Here is a 24,992-nt window from a genome sequence, read left to right as displayed (position 1 = left end):
TTAGATCTCACCCATATATATATATAAAATTATATAATATTTATTCTTTTTTTAACTTGTAAATCTAACATAATAATAATAATAATAATAATAATAATAATAATAGTAATAGTAATAGTAATAGTAATCATAATAATAAATACACCATAATAATTATGATAATTAAACTAATAATATTTAAATTATAACACTACCGAATGCCAAACCATCATAGTCTTGTTATTATAACTATTTCGTTTATAATTAATGAATATTATTGTTAACAATTAGGATCTTTTGTCGACGTATCCCGAAGAGCTTGTCCGCTTTTATTCTAAATTTCTATCACATATAATCCACATTAATCCACTCGATAAGGTGAGTATTCAGACCCCCTTTTTACCGTTTTACATTTTGGGGGCATTATGCGTTTCACAAGTTAAATAGATTATATTTTTTCACTACAATTCCACTATTTGCGTAGATATGCAATTACTCAATTAGTTAATATGTGTGAATGTGACAATGTGTTTATTTTTTTGTTATGGTTGTTGGTATCTCGTCATCATCCTCATTAGTATAGTCATACGCTTCCGGAGTAACTCGACCTGTTTGGGACGAGGGAAATGGCCCTTGTATATTATTATTATATTAATTGATGTAGTTCGTGTTTGTCGCAAGGAATTGACATTTTCAATAATATGTATATACAAAAACCGTGATTACTTACTCAACTTTGTGTTGACAAACTATATATTTTAACGCATGACGCAAGTAGCTTTTTGAGATGAAGTAAGTGTGAAGTCTAGATTATACCTTAGGTTTTTATGATGAATAAAGAACAAATTTATTTTTAAGTCTTTGATTGAAATGTTATTTCTCTTTGAGAACAATGTCATGTTTTGTGTACTTGATTGATATATGAAACGAAATAATTTAGATATAGACACGTTTAATACTTTAGTGTCTTTTGAGCTATGATACAAATTATGACGCGCCCCCGCATGTGTTTTTGTAGGTTGGGGTGTGACAACTTTAAGCAAAAGCGGGATGCACGAGGGTTGTTATCCAGAAGTGTACGTCATTGTTACGCGTGCTCGACTACGGAACCGCGGTCGACATCAACGACGATAACCTAAAAATTGGGGGTGGGGGCGACACGAGACACCTTGGAGTATTTTTGCCAAGGTATTTATTAAACTTTTAAACAAATTATATTGCGTTTATTTAATAATTTTAATATAGGTATAATACAACTATATGGTGCACATTATCTTAGAAAACCCACTTTGCACGATCTACAACAAATTTACTCGGTGCATGAAAGGGAACATGGTTTACCCGGCATGATCGTGAGTATAGATTGTATGCATTGGAAATGGGCTAACTGTCCAACTGTTTGGCGAGGTCAATATACATGTGGTGACCAGAAAGTACCAACGGTGAGTTTTCAAGCGATTGTTTCGCACGACCTTTGGGTTTGGTCGGCCTACTTTGACAGCCCCGGTGCCAACAACGACATAAACGTTTTGGAGGTGTCGTCCGTGGTAGAGGATTACATCTCCGCTACCGCACGGTCGTATCATTTTGGGCTAACGATAACTTCTACCCACATGGATACTATTTGGGAGATAGGATATGTCCGGAATATTCTATTATTGTCAAAATGTTTAGAGACCCGATGGATGAAAAGAGAAACTATTTTAAGAAAGTACAAGAGTCTTCACGAAAGGACGTCGAGAGGCGTTTTTGGGTTCTTCTCCAACGTTGGCATTATGTGAAAAATCCGAGTCGTTCATGGACATTGAAAAAAATGAGAGATGCTATGTATACGTGTATCATATTGCATAACATGATTATAAAAGACGGCGGAAGAACAATATGTCAACAATAAATACCGGGGAATGTCCAACAACTACCTCAAGCAACTATGGAGGAGAGGGTGCAAAGGGGTTCAAGAGAGACATAATTCGTTTATGGCGGATTTGGTGCAACATGCTTGATCGGTTCGGCCAATTCGAGGCGAATGAGACGAGGAAAGTGAAGACGAGCTCGGCGGCGAATATGACGAATACGAGTAATTTATAGTTGTTTTTTTTTTTAATTTTAATGTTAAATTTATTTATTTTATTTTATAAAATTTTATTTAATAAAATATTATTTGCATTATTTTAAATAAATAATAATAATAATAATAATAATATAATGATTATAAAGGGCTTCATCCACGATACACGTTTTAAGCATAATGGTAACGTGACGCCACATAGTATATAACGCCTACATAAAAACTACCTCAGCTACACCAAGTCTGAAACAATTGTGTCCTTACAAAGAGAGAAAATATTCTTCCGCCTCCAAAGGCATGCATGGGTACGTATAAGCATTTTCAATAATAATAATAATAATAATTGTAGCGCCATTTTCTCAAGGTTAACCATGATATTCATGGTCGACCCGATCCCTTTATAACATGAAACATAGTGGCTGGCTGCCATTTCCCAAATCTCTCTCTTTCTCTCTCTAGACTCCATTCCGTTCTATGGTTTCCAAAAATATAGTCTTCTGGGGGACGAGATGAGATGACAACGACGACAACATTATAGAATAACATTCTTCCCTTCTTCCCTCCGATTCATCCTGCCATTTTTTTATGCTTTTTGTCGTTGCTCGGTACACATATATTATTCTCCTTCAATTCCCTCGATTTTCGAATGATCAAATTGATATAAATTTACTTGTAATGTTATTCGCAACGAAGAAGGTGCATGTGATGTTTATTATTTATTAATATGTTCCGGAAATTCGTTAATGGTGTTTTGCATGTGATGTTTCCGTTATTAATGGATTAATGTTTACTTTATACATGAAAAAAAATAACATTTGCAGCTACGTTGAATGTACGATAGATATATACTTTATGTTCATGTATTGAATATGTATTATTGAATTTATTTGGTGATTGTGTTTTTGCTGCTCAAATTTGTAGGCATTTGGAAGGGCGTTAAGATTCGGCACGGCTAACAAACATTGTTAATTTCAATCATGAGCGAGTCCGGACCTGAACGCCCTGGTAAGTATATATCCACTTTAATTTCGGATATCCTTCCATTTGTTCATTATTTGATTATTTCATGATGTATTCGGTTAAAGCGTGGAAAAAGGGTGTATGAGTTATGATTAAAGTTTTTATGTAGGTTCCGAAAGAATAGAGTTGGAGAACTCAGAGGAGGAAAAGAAGGCTAGGCGTAATTCTCTTAAACAGAAGGCGATCAATGCGTCAAACAAATTTAGGAACTCTTTCAGCAAGAAGAGCAGTAGTAGAGTGATGTCTGTTGTTGAGGATGAACATGATGCAGAGGATTTAAAGGCGGTTGAAGCTTTCCGACAGGCTTTGATCCCGGAAGACCTACTACCAGCTAAACATGATGATTACCACATGCTATTAAGGTTGATTAAACACAGTGATTACCCTTTGCAAATATTTTTAAAGGGAAAATTACTTAAATATTTCTCAACATTTTGTACAATATAGACATTGACTTTTGGCATTTATAAACTAGGCATATCTAAAACCAATGAATTAAAACAAGACCAAATAAGCACAACCGGCTAAGAATGAAATTTAGCCGACGCAAAAATCTTTGAAAAGGGCAATGGGGTCATAAAATAAACCAGTAGTAGCATAGCATGTGTAAAGCGTCTGATGAATCCTACCCAGTCAGCTGAAATCTAGTTGACACTTTACACATGTTATGCTATTATTGGTTAATTTTGTGGCCTCATTGTACTTTCCAAAGATTTTTGTGTCGGCTAAATATTTGTCTTCTTATCTGATTGTGCTTGTGTGGCCTTGTCTGGTTAGCTGGTTTCGGATATGCCTATGTTATAAATACTAAAAGCCAATGTCTGTTAATTTCTACAAAATGTGTGGTGAACATGCCTATTTTCATGATTTTCCCACATTTTATAATTGCTTTCAATACTAATGAACTATCACTATAGGTTTTTGAAGGCCAGGAATTATGATCTTGAGAAAGCTAAGTTAATGTGGACTAATATGATCAATTGGAGGAAAGAGTATGGAACAGACACCATCATGGAGGTACATATCATTAAATGAGATGAACTAACTGCATACATATTTATTATTAAATTAATATTGTTTTTGTGTCTAGGATTTTGATTTTAAGGAAAAAGAAGATGTGCTTCAATATTATCCTCAAGGGCACCATGGAGTTGATAAAGATGGAAGACCTGTTTATATTGAGAGACTTGGTTTGGTTGATGCCACCAAGCTCATGCAAGCCACGACTCTCGAACGTTATATCAAGTACCACGTGATGGAGTTTGAAAGAACGTTTATTGATAAGTTTCCAGCATGCTCGATTGCAGCTAAAACACACGTTGATCAAAGTACCACGATTCTTGATGTTCAGGGTGTGGTAAGTTAGTTAATCTTTACACGTTACAGTACCCGCTTAAACCACATTTTTAACTTTTGGTCAAACTATTTACATGGTTTTGAATTAGGGATTAAAAAGCATGAACAAATCTGCTAGGGAACTTATCCAATCACTCCAGAACATTGATGGTAACAACTATCCTGAGGTATTATTATATCCTGTCATTTCAGTTACTGTTATAAATATTTTATATGAAAAACATAGCGATGTTATTTATTTGCACGCTATTTGTAGACTCTATGCCGCATGTACATCATCAATGCAGGCTCTGGCTTTAGGCTTTTGTGGAACACTGTTAAAACCTTTCTTGACCCGAAAACTACATCTAAGATTAATGTAAGTTCACAACATCTTTTTAACATATAAATAGTTTTTAGTTTTATATATTAGTGCAATCCTATTGACTAGGTTTTGAGCAACAAATTCCAAAGCAAACTCCTGGAAATCATTGAAGCCAGGTACTTATACCTCAAAAACCTTTTTCTAATAGTATCTTAAATTTTGTGTATATTCATACTATTTTTACTGTGGCAGTGAACTCCCGGAATTCTTGGGTGGTACCTGCACATGTGCTGATAAAGGCGGTTGCATGCGTTCTGATAAGGGCCCATGGCAAGATCCAGATATCATGAAGGTTTCACTCTCTCTAACGGGTCAAATTCATATGCTGTCAAACTCTAAAACTTATTAAAACAAATTAGATATAAATTTATACATAACTATTTAATGAATTCAAAGAAATTAATATAAACTGTTCTGAATGTCATATTTATCTGTTAGATGGTTCGTAACGGTGAACACAAATGTTCGTCAAGATCTGACATGGCGGATGAGAGAACCATTTCTGAGGATCAGTCTTCTAACAAGGTATTTTATCTAAGAAACATGATAATATAAACATGGTACTATAAATCTGTTTAGAAGTTTCCATCATTATTAAAGCGTTTCCAAGTAGATTGCTAGCTAACACGAGTAGTTCTTTCAAGGCGGATGCGGAATCTTCTGGAATGCAAAAGGAGAGCATCAAGCAACCACAACTCGCTCCTGTTCACGAAGAAGTAAGTTATCTTACCTATATGTGTGTCTATAAATCTTCATAACCGACAAAAAATCGGACATTCAAAAAACACAACATTACATGTATGCCTTGCGCCTTCTGACCATTTTGTATTATAAAAAAGGAAACGCGTGCTCCTGCAAGCAAAAGCACCCCAGCCACAAACGAACCCAGATTCCACACGCAGGTGGTTGAAAGGCCCGCTGATACAAGTTATGGTAGACAAATGCAGCAGGTTCCCGGGCCACAAGGTACCACCATCATCCAAATGTATATAATATTTTTTACATATTTCATATTTAACGCGTTAGTTATTTGTAAACTTAGTTTTTGTCGATACAGATTTTTACAGTGTCACCGACGCTTACAAGGTAGCAAACGATGGGCTAGGAAACAACATCTTTACGGGTATGATGACTTTTATGATGGGCGTTATGACCATGGTGCGCATGACAAAAACCATGCCCCGAAAGATAGAAAACAACCACTACCATGGTCCCGTTTACGAAGAGCCGAGACAGAGGCCCGACCCGTACCAATTGCAGTCGCCTGGCATCTCTACAGCCGAGTATCTGTCAATGATGAAGCGGTTGGGGGATTTGGAAGAGAAAGTGATAATCCTCACCGACAGACCAATTGAAATGCCTCCCGAGAAAGAGGAAATGCTTAATAACGCTTTGAATCGCATCGAGTCTTTGGAGATTGAGCTTGCTGCTACCAAGAAGGTATTTTTTTTCTTTTTTACTTGAAGTCATATAATTTTAAAACGGATTAAAACGCACCATTTATATCAATAAATTGATGTGATGTAATGCAGTCTCTTGGGGACACAATTAATCAACAACAAGAGTTTGCAGCTTACCTTGAAAAGAAGAAGAAAAAGAAAAGCATATTCGGTTTCTGAATTAGCAAGACAGACAATGTTAATGTTGGTTGTTAGTTGTTAAGGTAATGTAGAAACAAGGAAAAGGTGAGACTGGTGGCAGCCAGCAATGTTCATTTTTAAGGATACATGCTCTGCTCTCTTCAGCTGTAACATTTTTGATGTCAATAAAAACACTACATTGACTGATGGCAGCCAGATTGTACAGTACAGTAAATTGCTTTTAAGGCTGATTGTTTCTCTTCCATTTATTTGATTTGTATATCCAAGGGTATAAGATGAGAGAATAGAACACAACAAGAAATCATCAAATGTATAAGAGTTAATTAAAACCATATTCAAAACCAAACAAAACTCATAAGTCATAAAGCAAATAAACAAAGAAACAAATCTCAAGGATTGATGATATATAATCTCACACGCAATCGTTAAATCATACAGCACAACACACACTATTAGAAAAAGAAGCAAACAGAGCTGGCCTTTTGTCAATGCACTTCACCAGCAAAATCTCCTCTTCTGCAATTACATAAAACAAATAACTATTAGTATTATATAAATTATATCTAACCACTTATTTCTGAAACATTTAAAAAAAAGATCCAACTTTACCCTCATCTTTTTCTCCTCTTGACTGTCTATGTAAGCAAGCAATTCTTCCTGCCTCATCAGAGCCTCATGAAGTGCCTGCATGCACAAAAACAGCCATGTCACTCGACTAATTTGCCAACAAGGATGCCACGTCAGTCGACATTATTTTTTACCTTTTTGGTAGCAATGAGTTCAGCTTCCAAGGCATCTACCCGACACACAGCAGCATTTAGCAATTCCTCTTTCTCATAAGGCATCTCAGATGGTTTTGTTTTAAGTGTGTCAACTTTATTTTCAAGTTCACCTAGTCGTTTCAAAACAGTAGAAACAACTTCTGTCTCCACAACGGGTGGTGTTGTGGACACGGCGCCAGATTCTTCCCGGACATCCACGGAAGAGACATGCCCGTCATTAAGTTTTTTAGTCATGCGGGTCATTGTCGAACGGAAGAGCGTGACAAGGGTCATTAAGAAAGCCGTAATGAACACCATGATTCGCGCATTGAGTCTTTCTGGTGCCACCTCAGCAACAGATTCAAGAGGCATCCCTGGATCAACAACTCAGTAATTTATTATCTCGCAGCAATAATAAATCTAGACACAAAAGAAAGAAACTAACCTTTTGGAATCGATGGCGGCTTTGGCATTGATGCCTGCTTCTTCAATACAGAATCAACAGCCTTGTCAACCATGGGAACATACTCATCATATCCAGAAAATTGACCAGCATAACTTGTAGCTCCAACCACCTTAGCCTACATAATACCGAAACGAAAGGAAAAAACATTACTGATTGTCATTGTCAAAACTATAATATAATATACCAAAAAGAAAGAAGAATATAATCACATAATGGAGTAAATAGAAAACTCACTTCTTCACGAACAGGAGTCAACCTAAGATGGGAGTAATTCAATATTGCTTTCGGGGATGCAATATCTTCAGCTTCTGATCCCGATTCAGCAGTTGATGTATCGCTGCTTCTTAGCTGCTCAACAGGAATAAAAGCAATCGTTCAAAAGTTTCTGGAGAAAATTAGTGTAGCTCCAAGCAAACAGCAACAGTTCAGAGTGTCTAACCATGGGTAACTGAGGCTTAGCATAAGCAACAATTTTTCCCTCACTGTTCAAAACTTTAACCACCTGTCTAGCACGCCTTGCTTCACTATTAAGTGCCAGCTGAAACAAAAAGCAACCCAATTGAATAAAACCCTAACGATTAAGTATATACGATATCAAAAAGTAAGAACCTTCAAGATTTCAGGATTCTTCCATGGCCCTTTATCAGACAGAAGACAACCCCCTTGATCTGCACAGGTACATGTGCCACCCAAAAAGTCTGGTAACTCACTGCACGGTGTTTGCAGTAAACTTATTCATTGAAAGGAATTCTTAAAAGAAATAGTTTTATATGGTAATTAGCCAACATAAATTATGAGCTACCTTGCATCGATGATCTCAAGCAGCTTATTCTGGTACTTATTTCCAAGAACCTGTGAACAGAACAATAATAAACAAAAAGATTTCCCAACAAACTTACACAGTAACAATGCAATTCTTTTAAACATACATGGATCTTTGAAGTTGTTTTAGGATCCAGAAACGACTTTACGGTATTCCAAAGCAATCGAAAGCCAGGGCCCGCATTAATGATAAACATTTGATTGAGCGTCTGCAGAGTTTTTAGTGGCACCACGTTAGTTAAGAACTGTAATAATATATACTCCATTATACAAAGCACTATGTAACAGTTTGACTAAGAAATTAATCTTACTTCAGGATAGTTGTCACCATCAATTTTCTGGAGCCGCATTACTAGCTCCCGAGCACTTTTAGTGAAATTCTTTAATCCCTGAAAAATCAAAAAACAAAGATTAATGATAAATCCACACCGTACAATAACATTCATATTCCAATATATATATATATATATATATATATATTTGCATAATGGGAAACATACCACGCCTTGAACATCCAAAATTGTTGTGCTTGAGTCTATGTGTCTTTTTGCAGCGATTGAACAAGCGGGAAACTTATAAGCAAAGCTTTTTTCAAACTCACGCACATGATATTTTATGTAACGATCCATGCTTGTAACTTGCATGAGTTTGTTAGGATCAACTTTCCCAAGTCTTTCAATATAGACCGGTCTTCCCATTTTGTCTACTCCATGATTACCTTGTGGGTAATACTTCAAAACATCATCCAACTCTTTAAACTCAAAGTCCTGATAACATAAGTCATTCATATCAAATTAGATAGTTGATGCAAAACATTGATGACAACACCAAATTATGCTTATAAGTTACAACTAATAACCTCAATGATTGTGTCAGCACCAAATTCCTTTCTCCATTGGATCATATCAGCCCACATATGCTTTGCTTTCTCAATATCAAACTTTCTTGCTTTCAGAAACCTATAAACACATATATCTTCAATCTTAAGCTACTTATGAAACATTAAAGATAAAACAGAAAAGATTGGAGAAAACATAAACCTCAACATCATATGATAATCATCAAGTTTTTCTGGTAGCAATTCATCAAGAACCAGGGCTTGTCTGAAAGCATCAACAGCCCTTAATTCTTCTGCATCACGAATATCCTCTATAGACACCGAGCTGACTCGACCATCACTCTTTCTCCTACTGCTCTTTTTCTTGAGAGAATGTTTGAACTTGGTAGACGCATTAAGTGCTTTCTTTTTAAAAGAACTGATTCTCGTCCTCCTTTCGTCCTCTGAATTCTCAAAATCCGACCTTCGTTCTCTTCTGTTTGACTTTTCATCATTGCCTGATGATCCCTCAAAGCCTATGACATAGCAAACATGTAAAACATGTAAGATTGTATAAGGGGCGTGCAAACGTGGTCAGTCCCACCCTATTGTAAATAACTGGGTCTGATCAGTTCGGGTCTCACCCGATTTATGTAAAGAGGAAATGGTCAGACCCGCAAGACCTGACCCAGACACGTTTAACGGTACTCTTAGGACCCGAGAACCGGCCCTATTGTAAAAACTGGGTCGGTTCTCGCGGGTCTTACCCGGTTTATGCTCTCACCCCTAGAATGTATAACTTTATGCCTAAAGATCATATGTAAGTAAGTGTGAAAATTTTAATAAAGATTTAATAACTTTCATCTGAATAAGAACAAAAAAAGCAGCAAAAATTGAAACATCAAAAATTCACAACCTTCCAAAAATACACATTGACCAAATCTTGAATCTTGAAATTTGAAATCAAAAAGACTAACAGCCAAGAAACCAAACCATAAGCCTAACCCTAAATCAAATAACCCCCCCAATTTTACCAATTCCGATTAAATCACAAGGTCCAACAAACAAAAACCCTAACTTAAAATGAAAGAAGCAAGAACTTACAAGGCCTGGCGAATCGATCTAGCGGTCCAGACATCGGGTCAAAATTAGGGCAAAGCAGTCAACAATCGGATCCACCGTCTTCCGTATTAAATCAACTGAGAAAGAAGAGCTGCATTGTCATCAAAAGCCCTAAAATTTAGCTGAATTAACCTACCAATTAACCTAATCTCAAAAATATCAGAAAGGCAGAAGTTAGGTTAGGTTACCTAATTAGAACAACCCAGTAAGCAGATCCTGACGGCTGTTAGTGAAATCGGGCGGTGGGGTTGTAACGGCGTTAGCATTCATGGCGGGTGGATTGGAGTGTGAGAGAAAAGAAAAAGAAAAAGAAAAAGAGAAAGAGGGTTTTTGCGTGAGAATGAATAAAGGGGGTTGTTGGGGATCCACGTGGCAGTAAAGAAAGAAAGAATGTGATGTTACGCGTGATGGGTGGCGACTGATTTCTGCCGGACCGGTGATGATGATTCGGTCACCGACAGTAACGAATAACTGCGGTTGGTTTGAGTTTCAGTATGCGGTACCAGCACCTGCTGTTTCTTTACTCATTGGGTTTATCTATATTTTAAGTTGATGTTTGTTTTATGTAGATGCTACAACAACTTTATGTTAGGGAAGTAGTGATAGATATAAAATCTTGTCATCTGTTTGGTTGGTTGATATTTATATTCACTACGCATAGCTTTTGTAGGTTTGTCAAGAGTTTTTGTTATTGAAATAAAAAAGTAACATGCGACAAATTACACTGCTAGTCTCGTTTGGATGACAAAAAAAAGTCTTTTGAAGACATCATTCACATGTATAATTTGTTGAGTTTTTCTTTAAAAGGGTGCTTGTGGACAAAATAATTACTAAAATGGTGTTCATTAAATAGTATTTACCGTGTGTTATTGAAAGTAATTTTTTAATTTCTCACTCCAAAACTTATTGGGTAAACCTAAGATGGGACCAAGACATGCCTTTTAAAAAAAATGAAGACAGAATTACAAATTTTGTCCTTTAAAAAAAGCCAAATTACGGTTCGTGTCCTTTTTTAAGTTTCCATGCAGGCGGTATCCTTTAAACATTTTTTTCCTACACGTTATGTCCTTTACGCTAACTGGGTTAGAAAAACTAAGTTAAATACCCTCACGTGAGGCGCATGTGAGGGCATTTTTGTCTTTTCGCCTGTACCTCCTCCTTCATTCAACCACCACCACCACCGTCCGTGTTACCATCACCACCGCCACCGCGAACCATCAAATCCGGCGACCAAAAAAATCCCATCTCCACTAAAACATTAAATCCGGCTAAAACAAAAGCCCATCTCCGGTAAAACAGTAAATCCGGCTAAAACAAAAGCCCATCTCGGGTAAAACAGTAAATCTGGCCACCTGTGACCACCACCGTCATCGTTGACTATGACCACGCCACAACCACACCAATGACGATTCAACTTCTAGAGGTTTGACATGGGTCCGGAGCTAGCCCGAGTGTGCATTTGGATATGATATAGAGTCGGAATTCGGGCCGGATCTAAAGGATCCGCTGCTGTGATAAATGAAGATGATGCACGATGAGGTTTTTGGTGGTCGGACACCCATCATTGCCTTAAACTAATACCATTTTGATAAGAAGAAAGAAAGTCAGGTGAAGGGAAAATCTATTTGCAGATCTATGATTTATATACGCGGATTTGTAGATCTGTGATTCATTGATGATGGGGTTAGGGATTGACTATGGATGATTTTGGTATTGCGGTTCGTACAAAATATTACCCCTCACGGTAGCTGGTGATGTTTTGAAAGTCCTCACAGCCGGAGGTGGTCCACGTTTTTCCGGCAAATGTGTGTGTGTGTGTGAGAGAGAGGGGGAGAAAGACCGCTGGCGGCCAGTGGGGTTTGATGGTGGCGGCGGCCAGTGGGGTTTGATGGTGGTGTGGTAGCGCCTGGCGGCGTACTTAGCTGGTGGTGGGTTAGTGGTTGCTTGTTGGTGGCGGCTATGGAGGCTGAAGAAGCTACAGGAAGATGTGGAGATGGTGATGGAGAGGGTTTTTTGTTTTTAAAAATAAAGGTATATTGTATTTAATCTGCATGTACAGGCGAAAAGACAAAAATGCCTTCACATGCTCCTCACGTGAGGGTATTTAACTGAGTTTTTCTAACCCAGTTAGCGTAAAGGACATAACGTGTAGGAAAAAAATGTTTAAAGGATACCGCCTGCAAGGAAACTTAAAAAAGGACACGAACCGTAATTTGGCTTTTTTTAAAGGACAAAATTTGTAATTCTGTCAAAAATGAATAATGTTAATTAAAATCTAAAATAAATAATTTTCTTAAACAATTATATATTTTCTTCTTCTTTTTTTAATTAATAAATGTCTCTTTAAACAAATTCAAATATGTTATGCAAATATAATTACACTCAGTATATCTATCTTCTTTTTTAATTAATTTATGTAGTTATTAAGACAAAATCCATCATTTACACTTACTTTTTTGTTTTTAATTTCGATCTATGGATGAGTAATGGTATCGGGTATCGATACCAAGCCAGTATCGATTCATTACCAACTTTTTGGAGGTTTTGAGATCGGTAAGTACCGGTACGATACGGTTCAGTATGTTACCGGTATTTTATTTAATTTTTTTCTTCGTTAATGATACAATACGGTTCAGTATGGTACATGTATTTTTACTTAATTTTTTTCTTCGTTACTAGTACCGAATCGGTGCCCATTTTTTGCAAATTCCGGTATCAGTATCGAGCTCATTCTTAGTTCGATCTACACTTCATGTATATTATCTCAATCTATTAAAAAAAAATGCATTATTAAAGTAAAACTATTTTAAATTATATAAGTATAAAGTTAATCGATACGCTGTAGGACACCTAAAACTACAAATATATTTTATACTTTCAAAAAATATTAATTTTTGGTATTACCAAAAACAAACTTGACGAAGTTCTAAGATAATTTAATATATACACACTTTTTTTTATAAACAAAAATGAGTTTAGTAACAAAAAAAATGCTGACCATCAGTTTTGTACAACATTTTAGAATTTATTTAAAGAGTTGATTATTAATTACAAAGAAGAAGAAAAATTGTTAAATATTTATTTTAGATTTAATTAACATTATTATTTAAAAAAAAGGCATGTGTTGGTCCCATTTTAAGTTTACCCAATAAGTTTTGGAGTGAGAAATCAGAAATACTTTTAATAACGAATTTATTCCTAAAAAAGTGTTGGTGGAAAAACTATTTACCAATATAGTGTTAATTAGGAAATATTTACTAAAATAGTGTTTTTGATAATATTTTTGTTTCTCACTCCTGCTTTTGTTGGTAATTGAATGAAATTAAGATTGACACATGTAAAAATCTCTATTTTATTTTTATCATAAAATATGGTCAAATTATTCTACAAAGGGTAATAAAAATGAGAAGGGTGAGAAGCCATAAATAATTGACATGTGTCAAGTGAGGACCAAAGGAAAAAGGGTATAAAGGTAACTGTACACATTTTCTCTCTCCACATGCAAGGCACATGTTAATACCCCCATCATTTTAAAACGTTTATAACTTTTTCGTATGATATTTTTTTTTAAAAAAAATTCATCATAATAACAAGCGTTTTTTATCTTTAATATGAGTATGATTTTTGTTATTTAAAATTTAAAACAAAAATCACGTCATTGTGTCTTTTCGCACACCATTGTGTCTTTTTTCATCATTGTGTCTTTTCGCACACCATTGTGTCTTTTTTCGTCATTGTGTTTTTTCGCACACCATTGTGTCTTTTCGCTTACCATTGTGTCTTTTTCGTCAGTGTGTCTTTTCGCACACCATTATGTCTTTTTCGCTTATTATCGTGTCTTTTTTCGTCATTGTGTCTTTTCGCACACCATTGTGTCTTTTCGCTTATCATTGTGTCTTTTCAAACACATTGTGTCTTTTCGCTTATCATTGTGTCTTTTTTCGTCATTTTGTCTTTTCGCACACCATTGTGTCTTTTCGCACACCATTGTGTCTTTTCGCTTATCATTGTATCTTTTTTCGTCATTGTGTTTTTTCGCACACCATTGTGTCTTTTTATCTAATACATAAAACACAATGCTTAATACATGTTACACAATAACTTGAAACGTAAAACACAATGGTGAATACGTATAACACAATGACCTAAAACGTAAGACACAATGGTGAATACGTATAACACAATGACTTGAAACGTAAAACACAATGGAAACAACATATTACACAATGACACAATGAACAACAAAAAAACCCATTAATTTTTTTGTTATTTTTATATAACAATATGATATTCATATTAAAGATAAAAAAACGCTTATTATTATGGTGAATTTTTTCAAAAAAAATAATGCCGTATGAAAAAGTTATGGATATATTAAAATGATGGGGAAATTAACATGTGCCTTGCATGTGGAGAGAAAAAGTCAACAAATTTGGGTTATTACCTTAATGCCCTTTTCATCAATTTTTATTTATTAAATTAATCTCAGCCATTCAAATCTAATATCAATGGACTAGATTCCTTCTCACCATTTTCATTTTTGTTGTCCTTTGTATTTTAAATTTACCCTCATAAAATAATAATACTAATATAAACTTAAAATAAATAAGATTATTTTACATGTATATGTCTTCTCTTAAGTTTTTTTTTTCATACTTTGTTTTAATTTATATGCAAAAAAACCTTGTATATTTATGTAATCAAGTTTTTATTTTACTAAAACAACATTTTTAAAACGTATAATTTATTTTTAAATCGAAAGTACAGGTTTAAATAATAACCTTTTAACTAAATATTTATTTTATTGAACACCGATGAACTAGAAAAAAAGTTTATACAAATATACACATGTTATAACAAAAAATTATGATTTGATTTGTAAATCTTTAAATTCATGTTGAGCTTTATTTTTCCAACATAGTTTTTATTTTTTGTAGATAAAGAAGAAAATTAAAAATAGTTTTTATAATATTGGTTTCATTTAAATCTAGGTTTATTACAAGTTAAAGTGCTCAAAGGGTTATGCTTTTAATAAAACCGATGGAGCTAGAAAAAAAATGTTACACGAATATATAATATATTACTAAAAAAATTCTTGATTTGATTTATAAATTATTAAATAGATCGTTTATTTTAGGTTTCCAAAATAGTTATATTTTTTTAATTTTAAAAATTTATTAACACTATTTTTTTTCAAATACAGGTCTTAGTGAGAATTTTAGTTATTTATTAACACTATTTTTTTTCAAATACAGGTCTTAGTGAGAATTTTAGTGTTCAACGAGATAATTTTTTAAATGCAGGTTTCTTTTCTTCCAAAATAGTTTTTTATTTTTCTATCCTAAAATGTATTAAATATAGCTTTTTATTTAAATGTAGATTTCATTTGTCATATAGGTTTATTAAAAATTCCGGTACATGCTCAATCAGAAAAGTTTTTATTACTATGAATTTCAAAAAAGAAAAAAAAAGAAAAAGAAAATAGAGACATGACATGAGATCATCTTAGTTTCATCTGATAAGAGTATGAGTGAGAAACAAAAAAATTATCAAAAACACCATTTTGGTAAATATTTCTCAATGAACACTATTTAACTAAATAGTTTTTCCAACAACACCTTTTTAGGAAAAAACTCAAATATCATTCAATGAACACATTTTGGTAATTATTTTTTACACCAACACCCTTTTGGGAAAAAACTCCGATAACTCATAATTTGTTGGACATGGCTAAGTAAATTCACATTCTTATACGTGAGGAAATCGCAACAAATAAAATATAAATTGTATAAACACGTGTTGATTTGTCAATGCACGTTTTATTATTATTATTATTATTATTATTATTATTACACTCACGCTTGATCACTTTGTGTGCAACAAATTTTAACACGGCATGTTCCTTATAAGATTCACACATGCGTATTTCTTTCACATCCATCTAAAGACAAAAATATTAGTTGGTATGCGTGTTTTGAATTAGAGTTATGAAACTTAAATTTTAGCTTTCTTAATTGAATTAGCTTTGTAATCTAATTTGAATTTATAAAAAATTTAATCACCTCGACCCTAATATTTGAATTCGAACTATACATATGTTTTATTATTATTTTGTAAAAAACATATATTATTTATATTTTTATAACTTTTTTTCTCATAATTTAAAATTTTCGAATATACCCAATCAAATACAAATTTAAAACCCCTTTTCCCGGTTGATGACCCGTGCCCCGTATGTCGGAAGGCTTGTTTAGATTCTTTTGGGGAGCATGCAGTCCATTGCAAAGAATTACCGGGCTTTAAATATCGACATGATCTAGTTCGAGGTGTGCTTTACGACGTCCTTAAGCAGGCCGGGATCTCGGCAAAAAAGGAAGCCCCGGTGAACTTTTTGACTGACCCTTTAGATGGGAGATCAACCCTACGACCCGCTGACATTCTTGTTTTTTAATGGAAAGGAGGTAAGCACGCGTGCGTTGATTTGACAGGTGTGTCCCCCCTCGTTGGGCTACGGGACCACGGATTTGTGGTGGGTCATGCGATAAACAAGGCAAAGGTGGGTAAAGTAGCTAAGCACGAGAAACCTTGCCTTGAGAATCAGCACGTGTTCGTACCATTTGCTTTTGAAACCTTTGGCGCTCTCGGCCATGACGCGGTTCAGTTCATTAAGCGGGTTCAGCAGGTGGTCAGCAGTAACTCCGCTCATGCTAAGGGGAACGTTGTGTTTAGTAGGGTAGGGTTTGTTATTCAGAAGGGGGTAGCGGCGCAGCTTGTTGCCCGTCTATCTGCCGTTAGTCTGTAATTGTCTATGCTATTTATAAATAAAATAATTAAATTGTGTAAAAAAATACAAATTGGTTTTTGAATTTGAATTTAGTTTTAATAAATTTGAATTCGAGCCCAATAAGCACTCCCACGGTCTAGCCTAGGGCTGTTCACGAGCCGAGCCGAACCGAACGAAGGGCTGCTCGTTGCTTGGCTCGTTTACAACCGAACCGAACGGCTAAAATTCGAACCGAGCGAAAACCGAAACGAGCCAAAATCGAATCGAGCATTTTTCGATCAAATATCGAGCGATTTCGAGCATTATTTATTTCGTTTTCACTTTAAAATTTTCAATAAGAAACAAATTTAAAGGTTGTAAATAATATAACTTTATAAATAAATTAGTAGTTTTTAAACAAACGTGTAATATATTGTGTATTTTTTTAAAAAATAAGTTTAGAGTGAGATACAATGATCATGTAAACAAACTTTTAGTATTCTAAAAACTTGAATCGAACAAATAAAACTATTAAATTGACGGAGTATGAAAATTTTGGAGGTGTAAAAAAATTTTAAGCTTATATTTATGTGTTTTGTCTATATATTTATATATTTGTTCATATATAATTATATATAAAATAAAAAAATATTCGAGCCGAGCCGAACCGAACCGAGCAGACCCTTGCTCGTTGCTTGGCTCGTTTACAATCTGAACTGAGCAGAGCGGCTCGTTTTCAATCGAGCGAATAAACGAGCGAGCATTTTCCGAGCAATTTTCGAGCGAGCAAGTTCGAGCGACGAGCGACGAGCGGTTTGAACAGCCCTAGTCTAGCCCAGTATACTCTAATTGGTTTGTTGTCCATGTCCAGTCTAAGCAGTCTTTACTCTTTAGTAGTGGAATAATTTGAAACATCTGTTTGATGTCATAATCAAATTGATTGTGGCTCTGGTAAACCTAAAATTTATTTCATCTAATACTATTTTATCTGGCCTGCTAGATAACAATATGAGTAGCCCAAAATATGGTTTATGAGAATTGTAATGCACGGTATCTGTTAATCATTATCCACCACCACAACTGAGTAACTGAGGGCTGACGCTACCTGTGGTGGATTTTTCGCAGGTATGATCTCTGTGGTGGTCATTTTTTGCAATTGACTTTGCCGTCAAGTCAAACATTTAAGATTTCAAATATATTTGTGGTTTATATTGTTTTTTCGTACTTCTTATACTAAGATGATTTTTCGCGTGAACAATCCTCAATAAGTTTAACCATAAATGCTCTAACTTTAATATTTTTTATATGATATTTTTATATTTTTCATTAACGTGTGTTTATTAGTAGATGTAAAAATAATTTTTGGCGTTTTCCACTAATTTACTAAAGCGAGAAAGAGAAAAGTGAGAGTTTGATAATAATATGTTACTAGGGTATAGCCCGTGTTACACACGGATAGAAAAACATGTCAACAAGCATAATAAATTTAAACAACAAATTCAAGCAACACAAAAATTCTTCAAACTTTCAGAACAAAACGTTAACCATTTACATTGTCCAGATATTAAAATTTAAAAGTTACAATAAGTTAATGTACATCAAACAACCAAAAAACATCAACAAAAAAAATATACATGTTCTTTCATATTAAACCACCATCAACTTCTTCAAACATTCTCAAAAGAAACTCATTTTACTTCACCACTCGGAAATATAATAAAACACTAGCATCCAAATTAAATATACCATAATAACATATTTAATAATGAGTAAAATTTGAACATTAATAAAGTTGTTTTTATTAAATTGTTGTTTTTATTGAAACAAAATAACATATAACAACAAACAAAGTAAAATGACAATATAAAACATATTTCTAACTTAAACCATTAAACTAAAAAGAAATATCAATAAAAATATTTTTTTGGCCGTCATTTTATAACTAACAAATTTGATACTATTTCAAAACAACATGTTTTGATACTATTTCAAAACAACATGTTTTGAAATATTTTCAAAATAGTTATAAAATATAAAAAAATTGGAATTAGTCAACTTCAAAAAATTATGAAATTGTTTTTGATTTTTGACCAATCTTTTAACAAACTTTTAAATCATTGACATTAATATTTTGTTAAATTTGCAAACCTTAAAAACGTTTTACAATAAATGAATTATCAAATAACTTTGGAAAGATTATGTTGACTTTGAAGATAATTAAAGCTGAAAAAATATGACTAATTAATTTAGAAATAATTACAAAAATGAAAATCAAATCGGTTAATTTGAAAACTTCAAAAAATTATGGAAAGATTTTGAAATGAGTTTAAAATTATGAAGAGTATTAAAACCTATAAAACTCTGTTGAAAGATTGGTCAATTTCCGAATTTAAAAGGAGTTTAAATATGCTAATTAAATTTTGTAGTGTTAAGTTTAAATTTGGTCTTCCATGTAAATATATAAACAATTTGAAATATCTTGATTCATGGGAATAATAATATTAATAAATTATGAAAAGTTGTAATGTTTAATAGTAGTCACTAAATCATATGTGCCGAATAATATTTATAAATTATGATAAAACGGTTATTTAATTTATGATATATTAAGTATTAATTATTGAAAATTATGTCAATTTGAATATTGTGTTCTAAAATAACGCGATTATTATTTTATTATTAATTAACAATTAATATTCACGTAATTTAAAGTAAGATTACATTACAATTATGACAAGTATTTTTAGTTTGACAATTAGTTTTTTGAATATTAAAATGATAACTTATTCTAGTTAATGTCAAATGACAAAAATTAAAATCAAATCTTTTCTAATTTTACTAATATGACTAATTAATTTAGAAATAATTACAAAAATGAAAATCAAATAGGTTAATTTAAAAACTTTAAAAAATTATGAAAAGATTTTGAAATGAGTTTAAAATTATGGAGAGTATTAAAACCTTTAAAACTTTGTTGAAGGATTGGTCAAATTTCGAATTTAAAAGGAATTTAAATATGCTAATTAAATTGTATTAAAACCATTAATACAATTTATTGAGTTTGAATATCCTTATTTGTTTAAAAAACAAATAAGGATATTCAAACTCAATAAATTGTATTAATGGGATACTTAAACCTTGTTGCAAGTAAGACTCGAAAATTTATTTAAGTTATAACTTATTCATTCGGTTTATTAACAAATAAGGAAAGTCAAAAGATATAAATTGTAATAATGAGATAATTAGGTTATTATTTCGGTCAAATCACAAATTAAGGAATGAGTTTATATAAATGGAAAAAATTAAAAACATAAAAAGGGTTGTTCATTAATTTTTTAATAAGGAATGTCAAACTTTATAAAGTGCCATAGTTGGATTCTTAAATTTGTATAAATCTAAAAATGTAAACTAATATGAATGGTCAAAAATGGTTTAATATGAATGGTCAAAAACGATTTAATATGAATTGTCAAATACTTATTTAAGTTATAACTTCTTTAACAAATAAGGAAAGTCAATATAATATAAATTGTAATAATGGGATAATTAGGTTATTATTTCGGTCAAACCACAAATTAAGGAATGAGTTTATAAAAATTAAAAAAAATAAAAACATAAAAAAAGGTTGTTCATTCGGTTTAAAAAAAAATAAGGAATGTCAAACTCTATAAATTGTATTAATGAGATTCTTCATTGTGTATAAATCTAAAAATGTAAACTAATATAAGATTGGGAATTATAATGAGATTTTAAATTAGACGGAATATTTGTCACTTAATTGGAAGTTGACAAAAACAATAGAATAATGATTATATTAATATTGGTAATTTAATGTATATTATAATCTTATAAATAAGGAATATACATGAATATTTAAAAAATATACATCAATATTAAAAAAAAAAATTAAAAATACATCTTATTAACTAATCTTCAATCCATGCAATTAGCTTATATGAGTCGGAACAATAACCTGAAATAATAAAGTCAAATATTAATAGCCATATTATGGAAGATTTTAATTATAATTTTATAGCCGGAAAATTTGAATGGTCTTACCGGAAAAACGAAATAATGATAATGACGATGGTATCTCCGATTTTTATTTAGAAGGTAACATGAAATATTCCATACATCAATCGGGACAATAACCTGAAATAACTAAGTTTTGTTATAACATTGACATTATGGAAGATTTGAATTATAATTTATAACCGAAAAATTTAAATTGGTCTTACCGGAAAAAGAATAATGATAATATCCATGGATGAAACTGATTTTTATTTAGAACCTAGAAGAACAACATGTAAAAGAAAAAAACAGGAAAAATATAAAACTTCAAATAAATATAAAACAACCATTGTTATAGGTATAACACATGAACGGAAAAACTTACCAGAAAAACGTAAATACGTAGAAATATTAGCTTCATTGTCGTTTTTGATTTAAAACCTAAACTGATTTAAAAAAAAAACAGTTAACAATGAAAATAAAGATAAAAAGGTTAGATCTACAATAACAGGAAGAAAATATGATGTTGCCGGAAAAAGATATAACCTTGCCAGAAAATCATATAACATTGTTGGCCATTTACGTATAATATATAACCTTACCGGAAAACGATTAATCTCGATCTACATTACCGGAATATAGAAGATGGTAGATGGTGGAGTTAGTAAGCCGAAAGAGAGAGAGAGAGAGAGAGAGATTAAAATGATTATGGTGGAAAATTCTAAAGTTTAAAAATAGTGTGAGATGACACGTGACAGAATATTAGAGAATATGAGAATGGAAAGTTGCTGACTGGATTGCACATGTGGACAGCCTAGAAGAAGGCCATGTGTACAAATTGTATTGCTTTAATAGTATTTAAAGATGTATTGCTATTTTTAATTACACATTTAATTCTATATTTAAATTTGTTATTTCAACTATTATTTATTTTATAAAACACATATTCAATTTTTAAATTTCAACCTGGGAACTCTTTTGTGTCACAAAAGGAAGTATTCAACATCCTTACTTCTCTGACCGTGTGATCATACTATGCACACTCGAGACCTACAAATCAGACATGTTCTTACTTTTAATAAAATCTAAATGACAAGTATTTGAAAAATACAGGAGCATCCACAATACAAAGTCACAAACACAAAAAAACGTTTGCCACGACATCATGTATATCTCCTTCGTGACTCCACACACTAACGTTTAAACTTTGTAATCATCTGTAAAAACAAATGAGTTTCTACTACTCTATCTTAGGTCATCACTTTCTCCATCGTATTGGCTTCACCTCACTATGAATGCCTCTGTCAGAAATGTTCTCAACTATAATAGTGTAGCATTAATACAAAAAGAAAATTGTAATATTAAGGGGGTGTTTGTTTTTTCTTTAAATATCTTCAAGGGAGCATGTCTGCAGGCGCGCAGACATTACCCTTGAAGACTGTTTGTTTTTTTCTTAAATCAGATCTGAATTTAGCTTCCACTCCTCCCACCACTCAGCCCTTCCTTTTCACCCATCTCCTCCACCACTCCTTCCCCCACGTCGTCATCCTCTACCCCGACAACCCCTTTTCGCCCAGACCAACCTCGTCCGACCAGTATTCCGGCCAGTTCTTAGGTCCTCCTCACCGTCCGATGACCTCCCTCTTCTCCTCCGACTAGGTACTTCTTTTTTGCTTCTTGATGTAGCTTCTTTTTTGTTTCTTGTTTGTGAGCCATAATTTGTTAGACCTAATTTTTCTTCTTGATACATACAAAATATTGATGTAAAAGTAGATGTTAGTTTCCATCTTGAATGTTTATATTTAATTGGTGTTTTTATTTAGAAGATAATTACATTAATGTTGGATTTGTTGAACATAAGGTTCTTGAATGTTGAACACAAAGTAGATGTTATTGATCATGTTAAATATATTATGTGATTCTTGTTTGTCTTGTATGTTATGTGTGATTTAATTCTAGATGGAAACTAATGATGGTCAACAACCATGGACGAATGAGGCTATTAAATGCTTATTAGAAACATGTCTTGAAGAAATAGGGAAGATAGGTATAAATGGACAAAGCTTGCGTAGGGAATCTTGGGTTATAGTAGGGAAGAAACTCAAGGAACAATTTCACATGGATTTGACTCAAAAGCAAATTAGAAATGCTTTTGATACTATGAAAGAAAAATATGTAGGATGATGTTATTTAAGAAACAAGACTGGAAATCTATACAACCCAGAAACAAATATGTTCACTTTAACGCCTCAGGAATGGGAAGATTTTAAGAAGGTATGTATTTGTTTAGGTTTTCAGTATTATGTCATCCGTTAAAATGAAAAGTATTTATTATAGTCCATATTTGGTGCAGGGTCACCCGAGGGCAATGCCATTAAAAACACGACCATTGCCTCATCTTGACCTTCACATTGCTGTGTTTGAAGGGCTTAGTGCTACAGGTGGTAATCAATGGACATCTACTCAAACATCTGGCGTTTCATCATCCCTGCATGTCCAAACACTTCAGATACAAGATGGTAGCTTTCATAATCTAGAAGATGATGATGGGAACTCTCATGAACAAAGTTTTCAAAACGGTGATGAAGTTCCTACCAATAATAAGGCTCATACATTCAATGATAATGAAGCTACGCCCAACAAAAAAAGCTTAAAACAACTTCACAAAAAAACCCTACTCTTCTCCCCTTGCAGCCACCCTCGCATCCACTCCTCCCACCACTCAGCCCTTCCTTTTCACCCATCTCCTCCACCACTCCTTCCCCCACGTCGTCATCCTCTACCCTGGCAAACCCTTTACACCCAGACCAACCTCATCCGACTAGTATTCCGGCCAGTTATTAGGTCTTCCTCACCGTCCGACGACCTCCCTCTTCTCCTCCGACTAGGTACTTCTTTTTTGCTTCTTGATGTAGCTTCTTTTTTGTTTCTTGTTTGTGAGCCCTAATTTGTTAGACCTAATTTTGCTTCTTGATACATACAAATATTGGTGTAAAAGTAGATGTTAGTTTCCATCTTGAATGTTTATATTTAATTGGTGTTTTTATTTAGAAGATAATTACATTAATGTTGGATTTGTTGAACATAAGGTTCTTGAATGTTGAAAACAAAGTAGATGTTATTGATCATGTTAAATAGAGTAGGGCTAAAACATCTAAGACCACCATTACTCCAGACGATTTGGCTGAAGATATGCAGCACGCACTCAAGCATATGGTGAAAAGCATGGAAGGACCATCAACTGACGAATGCTATGAGAAATTGAAATTAGTTGGGTTAGAGCCTATAGATCCCTTGTTTTTGGCAGCATTTAACATTTTTGGTCAGTCTATACAAATGAGACAAGCATGGATGACATTGCTATCGGATCCTGAGGTGTTAAAAGGGTGGATTAGATGATCTGGATGACATTGGGGATGTTCAAGTAGGGAGGGATATCAGTATTTGTTTTTTTGGTGTGATTCATGTTATGTGATTCGTAATTTGCTTTGTCTTTTGAACAATTATGTAATTTGACACTGTTATGTGTGTTGTATTGTATTGGTAGTTTTTAGACAGCAATATTGTGCAGTTTTTTGACATAAATTGAATTTGTTTTGCTGTATTTTTGAGCAGTTTTTTGACAGCAAATTGAAGTAGTTATGTGCAGATTTTTTGGCACAAATAGAAGTTGTTTAGCTGTTGTTTTAGCAGTTTTTTACAGCAAATTGAAGCTGTTATGTGCAGATTTTTTTGACACAAAATTAAGTTGTTTAGTTGCTGTTTTTGGCAGTTTTTTGACAGCAAATTGAAGTTGTTTTGTGCAGATTTTTTGACACAAATTGAGGTTGTTTTGTTGCTGT

The 24,992-nt window shown here is 33.2% G+C and overlaps 2 protein-coding genes across 2 annotated transcripts; one reads left to right on the top strand and one right to left on the bottom strand.

The window, feature by feature from the left end:
• Window positions 1-3,177: 3,177 nt before the first annotated feature.
• On the top strand, window positions 3,178-6,457 carry LOC143547160 (phosphatidylinositol/phosphatidylcholine transfer protein SFH12-like). The gene is made up of 12 exons (XM_077038653.1): window positions 3,178-3,429; window positions 3,985-4,084; window positions 4,158-4,424; window positions 4,513-4,590; window positions 4,680-4,781; window positions 4,854-4,903; window positions 4,980-5,079; window positions 5,226-5,312; window positions 5,432-5,503; window positions 5,627-5,753; window positions 5,845-6,227; window positions 6,320-6,457. The coding sequence occupies exons 1-12, from the start codon at window positions 3,308-3,310 to the stop codon at window positions 6,404-6,406; spliced, it is 1,575 nt and encodes a 524-aa protein (XP_076894768.1). The 5' UTR covers window positions 3,178-3,307; the 3' UTR covers window positions 6,407-6,457.
• Window positions 6,458-6,868: 411 nt separating this feature from the next.
• LOC143547159 (phosphatidylinositol/phosphatidylcholine transfer protein SFH8-like) lies at window positions 6,869-10,507 on the bottom strand. The gene is made up of 14 exons (XM_077038651.1): window positions 10,359-10,507; window positions 9,478-9,790; window positions 9,297-9,396; window positions 8,938-9,204; window positions 8,749-8,826; window positions 8,545-8,646; window positions 8,418-8,467; window positions 8,225-8,324; window positions 8,055-8,153; window positions 7,850-7,963; window positions 7,595-7,730; window positions 7,150-7,523; window positions 6,998-7,072; window positions 6,869-6,904 (listed from the first exon to the last, which is right to left on the bottom strand). Exons 1-14 carry the CDS (start codon window positions 10,390-10,392, stop codon window positions 6,884-6,886), a joined length of 1,863 nt encoding a protein of 620 aa, XP_076894766.1. The 5' UTR covers window positions 10,393-10,507; the 3' UTR covers window positions 6,869-6,883.
• Between the last annotated feature and the right edge of the window lie 14,485 nt (window positions 10,508-24,992).

Source organism: Bidens hawaiensis, unplaced genomic scaffold (genome assembly GCF_021521415.1).
Source record: "Bidens hawaiensis isolate Kalapana, Puna unplaced genomic scaffold, B.hawaiensis_p1.1 tig00014645_1, whole genome shotgun sequence".
Classification (NCBI taxonomy): Eukaryota; Viridiplantae; Streptophyta; class Magnoliopsida; order Asterales; family Asteraceae; genus Bidens; species Bidens hawaiensis.
Note: the sequence above shows the minus strand (reverse complement) of the source record. Positions and strands in the feature narration are given on the sequence as shown.

Excerpts from the sequence above, each read along its gene's own strand:
- LOC143547159 (XM_077038651.1), bottom strand. The coding sequence starts at position 10,392 with ATGTCTGGACCGCTAGATCGATTCGCCAGGCCTT. Across the intron at positions 8,468-8,544 it reads AAACAACTTCAAAGATCCAT|GTTCTTGGAAATAAGTACCA; the intron begins GTATGTTTAAAA and ends TTCTGTTCACAG. Across the intron at positions 8,325-8,417 it reads CTTGAGATCATCGATGCAAG|TGAGTTACCAGACTTTTTGG; the intron begins GTAGCTCATAAT and ends AACACCGTGCAG.
- LOC143547160 (XM_077038653.1), top strand. The coding sequence starts at position 3,308 with ATGTCTGTTGTTGAGGATGAACATGATGCAGAGGATTTAAAGGCGGTT. Across the intron at positions 4,085-4,157 it reads GAACAGACACCATCATGGAG|GATTTTGATTTTAAGGAAAA; the intron begins GTACATATCATT and ends TTTTGTGTCTAG. Across the intron at positions 5,504-5,626 it reads TCGCTCCTGTTCACGAAGAA|GAAACGCGTGCTCCTGCAAG; the intron begins GTAAGTTATCTT and ends ATTATAAAAAAG.